The 20,622-nt window shown below is 39.8% G+C and overlaps 1 protein-coding gene across 7 annotated transcripts in view; it reads left to right on the top strand.

The window, feature by feature from the left end:
• Positions 1 to 20,622, top strand: part of FNBP1L (formin binding protein 1 like) — a 114,064-nt gene that overhangs the window by 68,790 nt on the left and 24,652 nt on the right. For all 7 annotated transcript variants that reach the window (XM_038413062.2, XM_038413061.2, XM_043490848.1 and 4 more), the window contains exons 2-5: positions 1,457 to 1,572; positions 14,413 to 14,466; positions 16,330 to 16,477; positions 16,876 to 16,938. In XM_038413062.2, the coding sequence (XP_038268990.1) occupies positions 1,457 to 1,572; positions 14,413 to 14,466; positions 16,330 to 16,477; positions 16,876 to 16,938 (381 nt within the window). The remainder of the gene's footprint in view (positions 1 to 1,456; positions 1,573 to 14,412; positions 14,467 to 16,329; positions 16,478 to 16,875; positions 16,939 to 20,622) is intronic.

Genomic DNA, 20,622 nt, shown 5'->3' with positions numbered 1-20,622 from the left:
AATGATTGTATATTTTTACTAACAGCATTCCTTGATGGAACTTCAAATCACTGTAGTGTGCATTGGAATAAGAAGAGTAAAGTTGTTAGTAGGAAAGGCTGGTATGACTCATTAAGTTAAGGTGCAATACTGAGTCAGGGTTGCCAGGCATGTGGTGGTGCATAACTTAAGATAATGAAGAAAGTAATGTTCTATTATGCAAACTTTAAATATCTAAAGGCAACACAATTAGCCTTGCCTACACTGCATCAGTTTCCTTCTCTGGTTTTAATTTTTAATTTTACTTTATAGCTGTATTATTTAACTATCAAGTGTATCTGGACACAGTTTCTATGGGCCACACTGTATGATAACTTGTATTTGTTTTTACATTTGCTCATGTTTTTTTAGACTATTGAGCAATTGTTAATGAGGAGGTGTGCTAAATATAGTCAGAAGTTACAATAAATGTTGTCATCTTAAAACACAAATCCTGGACTTCTCTTCAGCATGGCATAGTTTAAATTTTTAATATAAAAAATATGACTGTGTGCGGTGTGGTTTACTGAACTGCATCTTCTTTTTTTTTTTTTTTTTTTTAGATATTTCATTCAAGTTTCCCCTTTTTGTTTTTGGATTCCTTCTTCACCCTGAATGAATGTTTGCTCAACCTGTTGATCTGTCACCTCTAATAGTGAAAACTCAACTTAGAAGGTAGCAATATGACAGGGTTTTTGATAATTTCTAAAGAAATCTGCTTTTTTAAAATCCAGTTTCTGTTGCCAGTTTGTCATAGCCCTCTTCATTTTTAGGACTAGTTTTGCTCTGTCTGGAGACTGTCACCAGCACCTATCATGGAGTGAGCATTTACTGATGACTTGGAGTGTCTGTGTTTGAAATACGCAATGTATCAACCTTTGTTGTATAGTATCACTTAAGTATGTTTTCTGTCATTGGGCGATCTTAAGGATGTAAATACTTTTTTGTATGCCTAGAAACCGTACCTAGTGTCTGCGTTGAGGAATTTTAAAATTACTAAAAAATCTTTTGGAAATAAATTGTACTTGAATAGTCTGTTAACCAGTTACAGAATGCTTGTCTCCACTTACATGTTCAGTGTTGTATTGGAAACCTTCCTTGATTGAAAAGAATTGTTTATTTTTAAAGTAATACAAATATTAATGGTCATTACCTTTTATGAAAAAAATCAACCGTGAGTAATTTTAAAATATGAGTACAGGTGCTTTTACATGAAGAGCCAAAGGTATGTTTGCACATGTGATTTTAGCTTACTAATATTGTGGCATACCTGAGGGTTGTGATATGCATAGGACTGGCTTTATTATCCCCATTGTAGTGAGTTATATCTAAATATCAAAGACCACAACTTCATAACTAAATGAAATTGATTGATTGATTTTTTCTGATTTTTTTTAACTTTGTGTAGCTAATTGAATTTCTTTGTTTTGTTTTAAAGGATCAATTTGATAACTTAGACAAGCATACACAATGGGGCATTGACTTCTTGGAGAGATATGCAAAGTTTGTAAAAGAAAGGATAGAGATTGAACAAAACTATTCAAAACAATTAAGGTAAGTTGTTGTATTTTTTTAAACAAATCCTACTCCGCAACAGTTACTCTGAATTACATTATCAGATGGGTAGATAAATATTTATGATTCTGTTGTTCAAGGTCTGTTTTTCATCTGTCGTCTGAATTAGATCATTAGTTACTTTTCATGAGAGACAGATTTTTCTCATTTTCAGATTTACCAGTCCAAAGTGCTCTCCCTGCTTGAGTCTTTTGAACCTGAAAGATACACTCAATGGAATCTTGAGACTTTTTAAAAACTACTGATACTTCTGCACTGGTTTTGGGGTTTGCGTTTAGCAATCTTTTCACATTAGCCAGCTCTTCGGTTTCTTCTCTGTTCAACAAAGTTTAGAAACAGATACTTTAGCATCCATTTCTTATGTTGGATTGGCAGAATTCATTTCTTTGTGTTAGAAATCTGATAAAGTCATTCGTGAGCAGAATTTTAGAAGATAGGAATATGAAAATTTAAGGAGCTCAAAAGTGATTTAAGTGTGCAGAATGCAGCACCATTTCACAGCGCTGTGTTGGTTTGTTTTGCTCATTTTATCTGTTTAAATGACAAAACCATTTTATTTGGACGAATTAATCAAAAACTTTTTCACAGACAACACAAACAAGTCACCTCTTTGCTTAAGTAACTGAAGCTTATTTTTTGACCACCTTACAGAGGGTTATTGTCTTCAGATTTGTCTGTGCATTGATTTTTAAAATGTTGATGCTTAACTGTAAAGCACTGCATTGTCTATATGTGAACTTTTATCTACTTTGTTCTAAAAGTTATATTATCTGTATTATTATGTCAATATTATATAAAAACAAACCTTTCATTCTTTCATTTTTAATATTGTTTTGGATAAGATTTGGAATTCCTCCTGAAGTGTATAGTGCCTTGGAAATCTTGCATAGTGCACTTTATAAATGAAAAATGTATACCCTTATAATTTACTCTAACCTAGTGGCTACCAACCTGTAGATCGTGATCGACTGGTTAAACCTAGAGCTTCTGCCAGCTGATCATGATCTCTGTCCATTAAAAGTCCGGCAGCGCAACGGGACTAAGGCAGGCTCCTTGCCTGCCCCGGTCCCACACCACTCCCAGAAGCAGCCAGCACACCTCCGCTGCCCCTTGGGGAGGCAGGGGTCCCTGCACACTACTCCTGCCTGCAAACACTCCCTCCGCAGCTCCCATTGGCCGCAGTGTCCTATTCCCAGCCAATGGGAGCTGTGGGGGCAGTGCTTGCAGGCAAGAGCAGTGTGCGGAGCCATGTGGGCCCCCCCAGGGGCATGTTACCCACTTCCAGGAACAGCATGGGACTGGGATAGGCAGAGAGCCTGCCTTAGCCCCGCTGCGCCACAAACTGGGAGCCGCCCGGGGTAAGTGCCATCCAGCGAGAACCCGCACCCCAACCCTGAGCCTCCTCCCAGAGCCAGCACCCCAAACCCCCTCCTGCACCCCAACCCCCTGAGCTCCCTCCCAGAGCCCCCTCCTGCATGCAAATTCCCTCCCAGAGCTTGCACCCCTCACCACCTCCTGCACCACAACCTCCTGCTCCAGGCTCAGCCTGGAGTCCCCTCCGACACTCCAAACCCCTCGGCCCCAGCCCAGAGCCTGCATCCCCTCCCGAACCCCAATCCCCTGCCCCAGCCCAGTGAAGGTGAGTGAGGGTGGGGGAGAGAGAGTGAGCAGGAAGAGGCGGGGCCTCAGGGAAGGAGTGGGATAGATCCTGTGTTGCACTTAAATTAAAAACATAATCTTGTGAGTAAAAGGTTGGAGACCACTGCACTAACCAGTCATTTTCTTGAGCACAATTAAAGAGGAACAAAAGAAAAGGTGTGTTGTTTAAAACTTTTGATGTCATAATATGTTACCAGGGAACCAAAGAATAAGCAGGTTATTGATTTTTGCAAAGTTCCAGCAACATGGGTCAGGACAGGTAGACTTGGATATGCAGTAGGTTAACAAAGTCATTCAGTGATATGCATATTTAATTTGTCCTTAATTTATGATTGAAAAGAAGTTGGTTTTATTATGTGTCAAATTATTATACCGTCAGTGGATACTTGTAACTGAACTATCAGATGTTGTTTTTGATACAGTAGCTGTTGTTGATGAAAGGGAAGAGGTTTGTTTGGTTTACTTCCTCTTTGTCAAATCAAAACAATTCCAGAGATTAACTCCTTTTTGTTTTTATTCTGTTCAGCACATTTCTTTCATGCTAACACTGTTGTAGTGGGAGATACAACTTTCTATTATGTGATGCAGAAGTATAACTAACATAACTTCAACAAAAAATAAAATTCTGAATTTGTTCAGCTGCTTTAAACTGGAGTGAGGCAGAAAAAGCCACTCTTCCTTTGGATTCTGGATGAGTGTTGTTCTTTAATTATGTAATATTCCATGATCTCTAGAATCATCTAGTTGATTTGAGTCAGTTATAGAAAATGTGTTGCTTAAATTATAATGGTGATTATCCTCTGACTAAAGTGTACTACTGGGTTGTTGTTTTTTCTTCATAGCAGATTAATGTACATTTCAAACCACTTTGAGATATTTACCTAAATTGCTATATATAAAAAACAGAGAAATGTTATTTCAGCGTAAGCTTAAAAGTTAAGTTGTGAATGCAAATTACCACCATATGTGTTTGTTTCTCAAATCTGTTTTCCTTTGATTGGAGCTGAAAACTTAAGCTGTTGTTTATTATCCAAATGTGGATGTGGCAAATTTTCTTTTAGTGGCTACCTTAAGAACCAAAGCATATGAACTCTTATATTCCAAATAGATTATTTTTTTTTTTGTACTCAGCTACCACATAGTTCCTTTCTGTGGTGTTTTGTCTTCAGTTGAATGCTTTTTCTGATAACTTATTGAGATATTAAATTAAAACAGTTTTGTGATCAGTGCTCACCATAACTGTTAGTTGATGCTATTCCAATCTTTCAAGCTACTAGAGTGCCATTAAAAGTGGAGCTTTTCCTTTAACTATCAAAAGGCCTGGAAGTTCTAATTGCATTGCTTCATAGTCTGTGAAAGTAGACTTTAAATATAATTCACTTCCAAAATCTCACTTAATGGAATATAAAGATTGTGGGACAAATTCAGAGTTGGTTTCTCCAACTGTATTAAAATCATTTAATCAAAACAACTTTTAGAATGTCAGTGAAACTGCACCCACTTGTAACGCTGCTTACAGCACTGTATGGACCTAAAGACTATACGCAAAATTCAAGGTAACTACACCTCTATACAAATATTTACAGTAAATTGCTGTAATGTAGTGACTGAGGCACTTGATGAGAATTACATAACTCCATCCTATATTACAGAAAATACACACATTTCCTTAAAAGGTAGTATTACTTTCAAAGAGAGTTGAATTGGGAGATCCGTGATGTGGAAGCGGGGAAAGAAAGAGAGGGTTTAAGGGCATCCATTTAAGTGTCAGAGACAGAACAACTGTTGAGCTAAGTCTTAACCTAATATCATGAGACCTGTAGAAGCAGGGCTCACGTCAGAAGCGAGTGGGAAACAGCAGAATAGTCCGTGTGACCTAGCCTTGAGATAACAATGTTTTGAGAAGAGAAAGTGAGAAAATATTGGAATAGATAGTAAATAGCCTAAATAAAATACAGATGTTTTTAATTTCTGCACGTCACAAAGAGGTATAAATGTTTTTGTGATTTTGCTTGTACTTTGGAGAAACTGAGGCAGAGATGCTCTCTGTCAGCTGTATTCTTCCCTTGCAATTGCTCGAATAAAACTGTCTCTGATTTTGTTGCTTCCAACCTGAGAGTGTAGTTCGTTTTCTTCCAGAGTGCTATACTTTTAAAAGTACTAAGCATCTTAACCTCTAGATTTCATTAAGTAATAATTATTGCTTGCCACCACATCCTTGAATCTTTTCACCAAACCAGATAGCCATGTGGTCTAATCCTGCCAATAAAAAAATTGACCATCCTACTTTCATCTGCAATCAAATGTTTTTAATCTAGAGCCCTCATTTTGTCCCCATTTTATTTTTAGTTATATTAATTTAGTGCTTGCGCATGGTGCTGAATTGACCCTGTTAGACTGTGAAATCATTTGTTTGTGTACAGACTTGGGGCACAGCACAGGTAGTGGCAGTCCAAGACTCTCCGCTCCATCCTGCTAATATGTGGAAATCCTTTTCTAGAAAGGCCACAGTTAGGGATGAGTTCAGTGTCTGTGACCTTAGTAACCCTAAGAATCTCTGCTGAAGCCATTAATTAATGTGAAAAGTGGTACCCGTATGTACAGTGTGGATATGTGTCCATTGGGTAAGGGGCCATAACTAGACTGGAAGGATTAGATTTTTATTGATAAATATTGATTTCACCATTTGCACAAACTGATGAAAACACATTTCCACTGATACTTTGCCTATTTGTAAATTTCAGTTAAGAAAAATGCTGCTTGAAAACTTATTAGAGTTTGAATTAAGGATATTTACTTGGTATATTTTGACATGTGAAGTTGACAATTTGCAAGTTAACCGTCACAAAGCTTTAACTTTTTCAATCTAAATTTATACTGTTGTTAGCTAAATAATTATATATGACCCTCCCATAATTTCCTACAAATGCAAACATTTAAGTCGATAAAAGTTGGGGGAAAAGATGCTTAAAAATAAACATTGATATTATCCATCAAAATTTTTTTTTTTAAATATCAAATTCTGCCAACCTAAGCCATAACTCATTTCACATAGGCTCGCAATGGCAATGACTTTCAATCATTACGAACCTGAGTGGGATTTAAATTGATGACCTAATGGTAAAAAGAGTCATATTCCATTGTCAGCTTTCTAAGCCATCAACTCTAATTTTTTATCCTCACAATGACAGAATGAGTTTTCTTTATACTGTAAGTAAAAAAGATCATAATAATATGCTCTGCTAACATAGATTCTCATTATTTTCCAATGTGTTTGTTTTGTATTGCAGAAGATAATTACGATGCTAAACAAACTGTTCATCATAAACTCTTTTAATAAATCTTGTGACCTTAAAGATTCAAAACGTTGTGGGTTGGGGGTGGAAGAAAAGATTAATCTGAGTTGTCATTAAGAACTTGACAGAATAAAACACTTCATAGTCTAGATTCTTACTCTTCTGCTTCACTTTAAGACCCTCATGCCTGTAGCGAGCTCCATCTGGGCAGATCCCTATGTCAATGGCTTGCGATGGGGGTATGAGTCTGCATAGAGCTGGGTGATTTTTTCTTTTTGCAAATAGTATTTTTGCTGAAAAATGCATTTTTTTTGGCTCTCTGAATCTATTCGCAATTCGGATAGAATTCAATAAATAATTTTTACTTCAAATCAGCGGCACTGCGATGGGTACCCGCATGGCCCCACAGTATGCCAACATTTTTATGGCTGACTTAGAACAACGCTTCCTCAGCTCTCGTCCCCTAATGCCCCTACTCTACTTGGGCTACATTGATGACATCTTCATTGTCTGGACCCATGGAAAAGAAGCCCTTGAGGAATTCCACCATGATTTCAACAATTTCCATCCCACCATCAACCTCAGCCTGGACCAGTCCACACAGGAGATCCACTTCCTGGACACTACGGTGCTAATAAGCGATGGTCACATAAACACCACCCTATATCGGAAACCTACTGACCGCTATTCCTACCTACATGCCTCTAGTTTTCATCCAGATCATACCACTCGATCCATTGTCTACAGCCAAGCGCTACGATATAACCGCATTTGCTCCAACCCCTCAGACAGAGACAAACACCTACAAGATCTCTATCATGCATTCCTACAACTACAATACCCACCTGCTGAAGTGAAGAAACAGATTGACAGAGCCAGAAGAGTACCCAGAAGTCACCTACTACAGGACAGGCCCAACAAAGAAAACAACAGAACGCCACTAGCCATCACCTTCAGCCCCCAACTAAAACCTCTCCAACGCATCATCAAGGATCTACAACCTATCCTGAAGGACGAGCCATTGCTCTCTCAGATCTTGGGAGATAGACCAGTCCTTGCTTACAGACAGCCCCCCAATCTGAAGCAAATACTCACCAGCAACCACACACCACACAACAGAACCACTAACCCAGGAACCTATCCTTGCAACAAAGCCCGTTGCCAACTCTGTCCACATATCTATTCAGGGGATACCATCATAGGGCCTAATCACCTCAGCCACACTATCAGAGGCTCGTTCACCTGCGCATCTACCAATGTGATATATGCCATCATGTGCCAGCAATGCCCCTCTGCCATGTACATTGGCCAAACTGGACAGTCTCTACGTAAAAGAATGAATGGACATAAATCAGACGTCAAGAATTATAACATTCAAAAACCAGTTGGAGAACACTTCAATCTCTCTGGTTACTCGATCACAGACCTAAGAGTGGCTATACTTCAACAAAAAAGCTTCAAAAACAGACTCCAACGAGAGACTGCTGAATTGGAATTAATTTGCAAACTGGATACAATTAACTTAGGCTTGAATAGAGACTGGGAATGGATGAGTCATTACACAAAGTAAAACTATTTCCCCATGGTATTTCTCCCCCCCACCCCACCCCCCACTGTTCCTCTGATATTCTTGTTAACTGCTGGAATTAGCCTACCTGCTTGTCACCATGGAAGGTTTTCCTCCTTTCCCCCCCCTGCTGCTGGTGATGGCTTATCTTAAGTGATCACTCTCCTTACAGTGTGTATGATAAACCCCATTGTTTCATGTTCTCTGTGTGTGTATATAAATCTCTCCTCTGTTTTTTCCACCAAATGCATCCGATGAAGTGAGCTGTAGCTCACGAAAGCTTATGCTCTAATAAATTTGTTAGTCTCTAAGGTGCCACGGGTACTCCTTTTCTTTTTGCGAATACAGACTAACACGGCTGCTACTCTGAAACCTTCTTTTTTATTTAAAAAATGTCAACAAATTTCATTTTGACCATTTTGAAATGTTTTATTTCAACTTTTTATTTTGAAATGGTATTCCACTTTGAAAATTGGCCAATTAAAAAAAAAAAGGGGTGTGAGTGTGAAAACACCTGAAAATGATCACATTGGAGGGGAAAAAAAAAATGTTTGTGGTTGACCCAAAATGTTTTGGTTTATTTGAAACAGTTTTTTTCCCTCCAAATTCTTGGTTCATTAAAATGTTTTGAAAAAATAAAATTTGGTCCAGATCTAACAGATTTTTTTATTGATTAGATTTTTTTTTTTTTTTTTTGGTTTGGCCTCATCATCTGGACAGACCAATTATCTTTAGATTCCAAAAGCTAAGCTCAAGTTTAGATACGAATGTCAAACATTTCTCTTTTTTCCAAGAGATACCTGTCAGTAAATACTTTCTAGAGGTGTTGCCTGAGCTTCTATTCCTCATGTCCTCACAAACCCCCTGGCACCTAAGAGTTATTTTCCAGGACATCAGTTCATTTGCTCTTTGCTTTTCAAGCCACAGTGTTCTCATTTTAGAATATCCTTTTGCGCTCCTTTGATTGTTCTCTCCATGCCTTCCGTTTTTCCTCTGACTCTTGCACTCATGATCTGTCTTTTCATGTTTATTATCTTGTGCACTTATTGAAGCTATTTACTGTTTGCTGAGTCCTTAGAAAATCTGACAAATTTGATGCATCAAATTACAAATTCATGTGAGCCCAAATGCAGTCAGGATCCATCTGCTAGTTAATTTGGTTTAAATGCTACAGTGTGTGTTGTTTTTGTTTAGGAGGGAAGGTTGTCGTAAGGTATTTCTGTCTTCCTAGAAAGATGAATAAAAACAGCATCACACTGGAAAAATAAAACTAGAACAGAAATCAGCATGCTACTAAGTCATCAGTAATCATGACCCTCCCCCACTGCCATTTTAAACTGTATGCTTTATATTAAATGGTTTTCCTTTCTTATCTGTAACATGCCAGAAAATCTTCTCTTGAAAAGGCTCTTGCACAGTTGCCTAGTTACATCATTGTTATGCTTGTTATGGATTTCACCTTCTGAATAATAATGAGGTGTATTTTAGGAGTTCCCTGTTTATAATGTAAGCCTCTATATAAAGAGTGTAAGGCAGGAATATAAAATAATACCAGAAAAAGCAACATAGGAAAATGATTTTGGGTGCCACGGAAGAGGTTTTGTCTTTTTTGACATGAGAAAAAACACACACCTATCCAGATATATGGAGACTTGTCTGCTTTTAATCTCTGACAGCACAGCAAATAGAATTTGCGCACAGACAATGGACTCTGTGATACTGGAGAAAAATTCTTGTCTACACCTGGAGAGTCACAGTATTGCCCTCTGAAGTAATTTTTATTCATAAAATGATTTAGAACAGAAAAAGTTGAATTTGTGAAATAGTTTTGGGCATCATAGGCAGACTACTATTTAGCTTTGTATCTTTTTGGTGTTGATTATATAATCTCTTATGTTACACATTTTCAGAAGTTTTGGATGGAAAAATGAGCTCCCCTTTCAGCTAATATTAGGAGCTATATTTTAATATAAAGCAGGAAAGAGGAGCCATTATGATATCAGTCTTTCAAAGAGAATAGCATCATGAGTATGCTAAATTGAGGAGGTAGTCGGAAAAGTGGCTATAAAAATGGCATTGTAGGTTACTTTATTGTAGAGGGCGCTGGTAGTGATGCCTGTAGTTATAGTTAAAGTTGCCTAACGCTTCTGATTATAAGACTGTTTTCAAGTTGCTTGTAACTTTTACAAACTTTAATCATTCACGCTGAACTTTCCATGCTTGATCTCTGCTTCAGGCTGAATATTTTTTGAAAATCTCAGCAAGAACAGTTCTGCCATTTCTAAGAATAAAATTATGAAAAATACTTTGCTTTGTCTGTGTTATGAAATGGTGTAAGAATTTTCTTAAGTAGCTCTAGCACCTCCAAGCTTTGCAGCACTGACTTGGAATCGGGCAGAGGGCTGATCCTAGTGTCAGGCATGTGCCTTTTGCCATTCTTGTGAAAATCTGCCAATGTTTGGCCAAACTATAAGCCTCTGAAAAAAATCATAGTTTACACATGCTCAGTAGAGGTTAGTTAGTTTGGCAGCAAAATTCTCAGAAGATTCTGTCTGCACTTCATGTGCTCTATCCCTGCACAGCTCCATTGTGTCAGCCAGACCGTTTGTATGCCATCCCACAGAGCGACTGAACATGATCCATCCCCTCACAATGGGGTGGGCATAGGATTGAGACTGGAGCTGAGGGAACAAGAGTGGAAAGATCTGTAGCTACTAAACACACTCCCTCTGGAACCTTACACTGGACCCAGGATTCCCGAGACTCAACATTCCTCTGCTGTCAGTAAATAGGTGGGAAACCCACTGGAAAAACATCTCCTTGAGTGGTTAACTGACAACGTGGATGACATCCTACTATGCATATCCGTTACTATGGCCTATATGGGGGTCAATATGGTTATGATGGATTTTTTTTTACTTTGTTTTTTAAAAAGTAGGAAATTGCATGTAAAAATAAAACAATATAGTAAAATAATGTTAATGTTGCAAAGTCAAGCACTCAAAAATTCGGAAAGTTGGAACTGCTCTGGGTATGAATCAGGGTTGTGTAGTGAATAGTGTAGGTGGTTGTCTGCGTGACCCCTGCCTCATTTGTTGTGGAAGTTGGAAGATGTGCATTGAACGAGGCAGGGAACTGCAGGAAGAGAAAGGAGCATCTCATGATTCAAGAAGCTGAGTACCACTTTGGAGAACTGAGTTCTGTGTCTGCCTCTGCCAGAGTTCCTGTGGGATGCTGGGCTTTGCCAAGCCATGCAGCATTCCATGTACATGAGGAGAGGGAAGTAAACCCACAGTTTCTTGGCTCACAAGATCAGATTAAGATCTCTTCTTCTACACTGGCTGCTGCTTATATTTTTGTTCACTTCACCATTGAGCATTGCTTCATACCGCTTCCGTACAGAGGCAAGTATCATTCCCCCCAGTTTACATATAAGTTAAGAGAGGTTGCACAAAGTCACTTCTGGTGAAACTGGGACTAGAACCCAAGTCTCTACTATCTACTACTCTGTCACACTGCCTCTTCTACAGAATGTTGCAAATCTGTGTACTTACTACTTTGCTAACTACTAAGTATACTTCCTTCACAGAGATAGGAATAGAATGCAAAAATCCTGATCTCCAGCATTCTGTTGCTACTTGTCAGTGAGTTACACAACGATTTGCTGAAGTATCACAACCTCCCCAAAGGGCCTGGTCCAAATAGAAAAATAACGCTTCTTTAGCTCAAGTTTATGTCTGTGCTGGGAATCGCATGGTTCAGAAATTCAACCTTAATGCTAACCTGGGGAGGGTGAGGGTTGGGAAGGGTTTCTTCTATTTCCACATGATGGAATTTCTTCCCCCTCCCCATTTTTCTCTTTGAATAACTAGCTTATTTAATTTACAGTGAGAAAACATCCTTAGACACTTTTATGGTTTAAAAACCATCCTATGTGATAACTGTGTTGCAACAAAACACAGGTGGTCCACATTTTGGTGCTTTGTCACACTGAAAAGTGTGAAGGGTGAGAGTATTAGTAAAATAAGTAGACGCAGTATGGCTTTTGAGTTACACAGCAGAGCAAGAGAGTGCTGTTCTTGCAGTCATCCTTTCAGTGTAACTGTACTTTTAAATCCTAAATCTGTGAACAAAGGGAAGACTGGGCAAACGCTATTCTACAGCAATATGTAAATAATATGCTAATTTGTACTGTTTTTTATTGTTTGGATTGTAAATATATAGGATGGATAAAAATATGGCATATGAAATATGCAGTATTGGGCATGGTATTAGCAGCCTAAAATGGAGAATATACAGCAGTTAGCTCTGCTATCTGCCATTCTCATTGCAGCTACTAAATGGATTTCGTGGTGAAGAAAGTGCAATTTAAACAGTATTTTACAGAAATATCTGGGGAAGAAATTGATATGCTTTCAAAATGCCTATAAAGAAATGTGACACCTCTTCAGACTGTACTCATTGCCATCTTCTGTTGGCTGCAGAAGACTCTTAACAATAAATTGGGTGATACAGATTCTGTTGTGAAAGGTTTTAATAAGTACTGACAAGAACTAATGCTCTGCAAAAGTCCATGACTATTATGGAAGGAAAGCTAAAGAGTTTTCTGCTAACGTGACCACATTGGACACTAGAGCTACTGAAGTAGACTCTTAAATTAATTAGCAGAAAATCTTCAGTAAATTCAAGCAAAAACTGAAGAGAATAACAACTTGCATAAAGCATGGTAAAATCTGATCATATGATAGAGACTATTGGAATTACTGGAAAATCAAATAAAATGTAGAAATGTTAGATTTAAAGAAGTGCCAGATCCTCTTGTATTTTGTTAAAATTATGGTTTGTTTATTTCACTTTGACACAGAAAATTATTCTGTATTTGCTGAAAAAGATACAAAATTCCTTCTAGACAGAGGCAGGGAGATCAGTAATGGAGCTATAATTGCAATTTTTGTGGTTTATAAAAAGTGAGAGAATTTTGAATACTGTTAGAATAAAAAAGATACTGCAGTATGAAGATGTGATCTTTGTCCGCATACTGAAAATAGGAGGGTGGGGAGAATTTATTGTGGGTTTGGTTTTTGTTTTTGTTTTTAAAAGAAGGACTTCATGGTCTCCTACAGGTACCTTTCTGGCTTTCAGAAAAGTTTGTTACCTGTGGCAATAAATCTTTTTTTTTTTTTTTGGGACAGTAAATCTGATGCAGCCGGGCGGGAGTGGGGGAATATATGCTTTGGAGAAGGATTGTATTTGAAAATTGACACTCAAGTATTGTTTCTCTCTCTCTCTTTTTTTTTTTTTTCCTTTTTGTAAGATTGTGGGCATATTATGTTGCATTGGCATGTCACAGGATTCTTTATAATGTTGTTCTACTGCATTTCCAAATTTAGGCACTAATCCTGCCGTTATTTCTGTAGCAGTGCATCCCTGTGTTATCAGTGTCTGACAAGAGGATTTAGTACAGCAAATGTGTTGATCAAGACTGCATTCCTGCAGTGTGTAGCATGCAGGTGCATGGCTACGTCCACTCATTAAAGTAAATGATGCTTCTCACAAGCACAGCAGTCTGTCCACATGCTACATAGAGCGTATTAGGGGCCTCAGTCTCCTTTTTTAGATTTTTTTTTTTTTTAAGCTTTTGAACAGTTGATATTTCCGGGGACACTGATGATGATTTCAGATCTAAGGTATTGCCTCAATTAAAAAAAAAAAAAAAAGATTCTGCACCTTGCACCCTAAGAATCTGCTCATGTTCAAAACAATGACTGTAGTGTAGTTAAAATAACTTTTCTGAATATCTGCTGAAAGCCAAACCCTGGTCACTGGATTTCTCTGCAAACAGTCATGAATGTGGTACCCAGAATAACTATATGATTTGCACGTTGCTTAGCTGTGCCTGTCTATATCATTTGTGCGTCCAGATAGGATAGTAAATGTAATATAAACCCTGCTGTTTGTGAGCCTTTTAAGTTGGTTGTGAATAAATGAGGTGATTTAATTTCTATGGCAACAGGTGCCTTAAAATATATATTACTCTGTTGGCTTCACTGAGTTTACACCAAAATGAGTTTGTCCTGTGAAGTCGTATCAAATTCTTGGTTCAAATAGTTTACAGTATGTGACTCTAGTGCTGCAAAAAGAGACCTTCACTGGTATAAGGCTCTCCCCATGAAGATCCTTTGCAGCACTGGGGCCTATTTTTTATCACTGTGTCCCTCTCCAATTTTTTTTTTTTTTGACACTGCAACTAGAAAAATGCTTTTATAATACAGTATATATACTTTTCACCTTTAACAGAAATCTGGTTAAGAAGTACTGTCCCAAACGTTCATCAAAAGATGAAGAGCCCAGGTAAAATATATGCATTTAAAGTTTTACATATATAAATAGCAAATACCACTGTATATCATTTAATCTTTTTTATCCTTAATGGAACTTTTTCTGTGTAAATATTTTTGATGAATAAATTAGCAAATGAATGAAATCAGGACCTCCTTTGTTTGGGTTCTTGTTCTATAACAATTAAATATAATTAAATATCATACTTTACTGTTCCCACTATTGGAGTTGTTAATGTGGTAATTTGTATTAGCAGCTTTCCAAATTAAACTTCATTTAACAGGAGAGTTTGAAAGTGAAGTTTTAATGCAATATATATATATAATAATCCCTATAAAAGTAATGCCAGAATATATATAATATTCTGGCATTACTTTTATAGGATTGGGAATAATTTGGTCTTAATGTGTGTGTTTCTTTTTCTTACAATTTTTATTAACCCTTTGAGAATCCTGGTAACGTGCTACCAGTGCAGCTCTGCAGACTTGGGTTTTGACTGCATGCTGAATTGTCATTTATTTTTGGCTAGTGAAACTCAAGCGTGTTACCCTGGCAACTTACTTTGGCTCCGAGAGGCAAAGTAGATTTGGATGACCATTTGTGATAGTAACACTGCATGTTAAGCAATTCCATTGTCAATGGTGTAAGGATACATGTACACTGCAGTGGAGAGGTGTGATTCCCAGTTCAGGCAGACGTACATGCTTGAGCTAGCATGCTAAAAAATAGCGGTGTGGCTGCGGTGGCACAGCTGGCATCTTGGGCTAGCTGCCCACATATGTATGTAAGATCTCCCATGGAGCTGTTCTTTGGAGGCTAGCCTGAGCTACCACCAATGCTGCCATTTTTAGCACACTAGCTCCAGCAGAGCTAGCACGTGTATGCCCATAATCATCCCAACTACAGGGTAGACATAGCCTAAGAGAAGTGCTTATTTTGCTGTCCTTGTCATTGATGATTTTTGATGTCTGATTAAAACACAGTGCTAGTTTTTAAAGTATAAATAATTGGACTATGAATGAAAGAATGGTGAAAACCTAAGGGTAGCATGTGGGATGGATTTCACGTTGCAACCAGGGAAGTGCTATGCAGAAATGCCTTGGGGAACCCCACCAGAAACACCTCCAGTTCTATTTAAACCCACCTCCAAAGAAATCGACTGCAGGAGTCAGGATTTCCAACTCCACAATGGAATTCAGGACCCGCCAGCTTTAAGAAGATGGCAATATTCCATAATTAAAGAGAGATGCATATTTTAATATGGTGACTGTTTTTGTTTCTTTCCTCCCTTCCACACACACTTTCTACCCTTATTTTTGCCCCTCCTCCTCCCCCTTTTTAGTGCCAGCCATAGTGGCACCTTACTTCCAGCCAAGAGGTGGGCAGGCAAACAGGCAGCTGTCTCCAGAGCTGATAGCAAACTTGTTCTGTAGATCATCCATCGGGATGCATATGAGTGGTATGATTGGCATGTTCCACCCTCAAGACCAAGCACATCATCTCTGCAACAAGTTCAGCCTCCGAGCCTAGGGACCTAAGTCCGTTCCCAAGCTCAGGCCTCTCAGTTGGCAGCTTAGGAGATACCACTAAACTGCAGGGCCTTTCAGGTAGTATTCTTATTCTTTCTTTTCCACTCCCCAGAATCCATGTTCTTATAAACTGTGTATGAAGAGACATTAGAATGTGGTACATCTTAGGTCCAACGCAGGCTTTCCCCACTGTGCATTTTCACTGTAGTTCAACATTAATCTAAGGCTTATTTTACAGTGTATCTAATTTTAACACACACTATGTTCTCTAAATGGCTAAGTAAAGAAATCCTTAGTGAAAGTAAAAGTCAATTTCACCTTGTGTTTTTAATGTGTATTTTGTCAGGTTTACATCCTGTCTAGCCTTTTTTAACATCCTTAATGAGTTAAATGACTATGCAGGACAACGAGAAGTAGTAGCAGAAGAAATGGGACACAGAGTGTATGGAGAACTAATGAGATATTCTCATGATCTAAAAACAGAAAGAAAAATGGTAATTCCTATATTCTTATCCAACAATCGTGTATAAAATGATTGTTTTCATTCAAAGAATCTGTATACTTATTTGTCCAGTCCATAGTATAAATGTGACAATAGTGTCAATTATAAGTTTTATGTGCAACTTAATATAACATCAGAGTAGCTCTCTTCAATACATATTTACTTGCTATGATGTTCAAAATACAAATATAGAATAGTGCCCATTAATAACTTTTGAGTAAATAACCATGGTCTATCGTGCTGTCTTGCATGGATGGTAATATCTCCAGTAAAGTACCTTGATAAATTAGTAAGCAATTGACATAGCATACTGAATGTAAACTAGAACAGAAACCAGTAAGGTTAACAGTATCTGAGATTTGTGAAAATGTCTTATTTATGGCCTTACAGCATCTTCAAGAGGGGCGAAAAGCTCAGCAGTATCTTGACATGTGCTGGAAACAGATGGATAATGTGAGTGTTTCTGTTCTACACAACTGTTGCCATTACGTTTGCGTTGGTGTTTAGTGTTTAGCTGTATCACTGAATGATCACATTAGATTTATTGTTCAGTAGCCAAGACAGAATACAATGTACTTATAATTCATTACCTAATTAATTTCTCTGTAAATTGTTATTCTCTGTAGGAGTTACCCTTTTGGGGTTTATGTGATGTAGAGAAGTAGCTTTCAAATATATTAGAATTTTCTTGAAAATAACACTCAATCCTATGTCCTGGAGGCATCTACTAGCAATCCTTCAGCCTAGCAATCCTTCAACTATCAGTCCCTTTTCTCCTAGTCTGCTCTCATTGTAATTACCTACAGTTTAAGAAATAGCTTATTTTGTGGGACAGTTTCACTAGTTATGTTCCATCTTTTCACATTTTTATAGATTTACTGCTGCCTCCTTAGTAGTTGAAGTAGATTTTGCAAGTTTCTGTTCTTACTAATTAACCTCAAATTAACCCAACTGTGTTTAAAGACTTGAAGGTATGTAGCATTTACTTATGCATCATTTAGGAAATCAAAGCTTTAAGTCCGTCATCAGCATATTGGACTTGATCAAGATGGCTTGTAACAAAAGGTTTATTCAAGAACGTCGCTATAACTATTGTATAGTCCTTTTTTGTTTATTTCACTTTCAGTCAATATAAACTCTGTTTAATAGAGGAATGCAGGCAGAGTACTCCAGGGTTCCATTCTTTGAAAGCCCCAGTTTAAAAGGAGGCAGAACAGAAACTCTCCTTTCCATGACTTAGTGATACTTTTGAAGTGATATTGACAAAGATTCCTCCTGTGCCAATGCGCCATCCTTAGAATGTGTTGCATCTTGGTCAGATATCCTAAAACAATGGTGAAGAGGTGGAAGATTCATATTTAGGAAGGCAGAGTCAGAAGAATGAAAGAAAATTTTAATTTCACATGCTTTACACCAGGGGTTGGCAACCTTTCAGAAGTGGTGTGCCGAGTCTTCATTTATTCACTTTAATTTAAGGTTTCACGTGCCAGTAATACATTTTAACATTTTTAGAAGGTCTCTCGCTATAAGTCTATATATTATGTAACTAAACTATTGCCGTATGTAAAGTAAACAAGGTTTTCAAAATGTTTAAGAAGCTTCATTTAAAATGAAATTAAAATGCTGATCTTACGCTGCTGGCCTGCTCAGCCCGCTGCAAGCCTGGGATTCCGTTCACCTAGGCTGGCAGCAGTCTGATCGGTGCCTGCGGCCGGGATCCTGGCTGGCAAGGGGCCGGCAGCCAGTACCCCGGGCTGGCAGCGGGCTGAGCGAGGCTGGCGGCCAGGACCCCAGACTGGCAGTGGGCTGAGCGGCTCAGCCCACGGCCACTCAACCTGCCCAGTCTGGGGTTCAGTCCACTGGCTTCTGCGAGCCAGGGTTACGGCTGCCGGCCCTGCTCAGCCACTGCCGGTCTGGGATCCCAGCCCTGCCCACATAGAGTGGGTACCTACCTTCTCCCTGGTTCTACCCCATTCTCTTCCTCTCTCTCTGCACTGAGCTGAGGGTGGGAGTGCACTGAGCACAGGGCTGGGGGTGAAGGAGCAGGCTGGGGGTTGGGGTGCAGGGTCTGGCCAGGAGCTAGAATGAGGGAGGGGGCTCAGGGTTGGGGCAAGAGGTTTGGGTGTGGAGTGCTTACCTGGGCAGCTCCCATTTGGTGCGAGGGGTGGGGGTGGGAATGTGGGGGGTGTAAGAGTTAGGACATGCGGTCTGAGGGGGCTGGGTATGTGGGGGGGTACTGGAGTCAGGGCTGGGATCGTGGGGGGTTCAGGGGTCAGGGCAAGAGGCTGGGGTGTGTGTGGTGAGTGCAGGGGTCAGAGCATGGGGTGTGGGGGGGCTGGGTATGTGGGGGGGTACTGGAGTCAGGGCTGACGTCGTGGGGGGTGCAGGGGTCAGGACAGGAAGCTGGGGTGTGTGGAGTGGTGCAGGGGTCAGGGCAGAGGGCTGGCTGTGTGTGAGGGAGGTGCAGGGGTCAGGACGGGGCTGGCTGTGTGTGGGGGAGTGCAGGGGTCAGGACAGAGGGCTGGGTGTGTGTGAGCGGGGTACAGGGCTCAGGGCAGGGGGCTGGGGTGTGGGGGGGATGTAAGGTGCAGGGATCAGGGTAGAGGGTTGTGTGTGGGGGGGTGCAGGGCTCAGGGCAGGGGGCTGGGGTGTGGGGGGGATGTAGGGGTGGGGCAAAGGGCTCGGGGTGTGGGCTGGGAGTGTGGGGGTGCTCCCAGCCTCCTGCCCAGAGTGGCTCACAGCAGGGGGCTGGAGGGGATATGCCCTGATTCCACCCCCCTTCCCCAAGGCCCTGTCCTCACCTCTTCTCCGCATCCTCCCCGGAGCAGCGAGCGTGCTGATGCTCCTCTTCTCCCGCTCCCGTGCAAGGGCCATCAGCTGATCGGCGGCAGGGAGAGGAGAAGAGGCAGGAACGCAGCGCAGCACGCTGGGGGGAAGAGGTGGGGGAGGAGGAGCTTGCCTGCCCTGCAGCAGCAGCCGGCAGGACCAAGCTTCTTCATCCTGCCGGGGGCGGAGAAGAGTGGGCCAGGGCGGGCAGGATTTTTAATGGCACGCTGCTGCTTGCCAGGGTACCGGCCTAGGTTTGGCAGCGGGCTGAGCGGGGCCGGCAGCTGGGACCCAGCAGGCAGCAGCGTGCCATTAAAAATCGGCTCATGATCTCTTTGGCACGTGTGCCATAGGTTGACGACCCCTGCTTTACATAAAGAAGAGAGGATAAATACTTCAAAATACTTCATTTGTAAAGTGTCAAGAGAGGGTAGCAGTTGGTTGCTGAAGATTGTTCAGAAAGGTTCAACATTCTTTTTTGGAAATCTTGCCTATAGTCACCAAATTTTTGGAAAGGAAAGTGCTAATCAGGAAGAAGATTACAAAAACATTTGCATTTCTGAAACATTTTCATTGAACCAGTGCCAAACAGAAGGAAGGAAGAGAGAAGGGAAATCATTAAATCATTTTAAGGTGAACTAACTTCAGAACAAAAGTGAAAACCGAGTTAATCCCAGATTTCTATGCTGAGTGGTCCCCATTTACCAGACTGAGGGACATGCAGTGCAGAAATAAATTTTTAATTAACCCTTTTTTTTCCCTCCTCCTACATGAAATCTACTGGGCACTGCTCAGTTCACTGAAGATGGTTATTTAAAACTTATTTGGGTGCTGAATGCCCCTCCCATACTGGGTAAATTGGAGAGAGAGATCTGGGTTTGTCACAGTTTTAATTTTTAGCTTTCCAATTCATCTTTGAAACTTCAGTATTACAAACACTAACTTCCCTTTAATGTCAGAATAAATTAGAATTACATATTACTGCACAGGAAAAATCTTAGTGATTTTTCTGGAGTCAATCATCTGTCTTGGAAATCAAGGTGATTGAAACTGAAGAATTCTCAATATCTGCATAGGAATATATTTCAGTCACTATGGATTTGTGATGGAAAACAGCATTACCGGTCCTGAAAAACACCATTCCGGCAGATGCTAGCACTTCATGAGTTCACATACTTTGATCATTTATTGGTGTGTATGTATCTTCCTTAATGTATTGTTTCAAGTCCCATCTAATTCTGGCTTAAAAATAAGGAATTAATAGGGCCTTGGTGAACATGACGGGTAACAGCCTTTTCTCATTCTGGATGT

The sequence above is a fragment of the Dermochelys coriacea genome, chromosome 8, assembly GCF_009764565.3.
Source record: "Dermochelys coriacea isolate rDerCor1 chromosome 8, rDerCor1.pri.v4, whole genome shotgun sequence".
Classification (NCBI taxonomy): Eukaryota; Metazoa; Chordata; order Testudines; family Dermochelyidae; genus Dermochelys; species Dermochelys coriacea.
The sequence above is the reverse complement of the archived record's forward strand: the minus strand, read 5'-3'. Positions and strand labels throughout refer to the sequence as shown.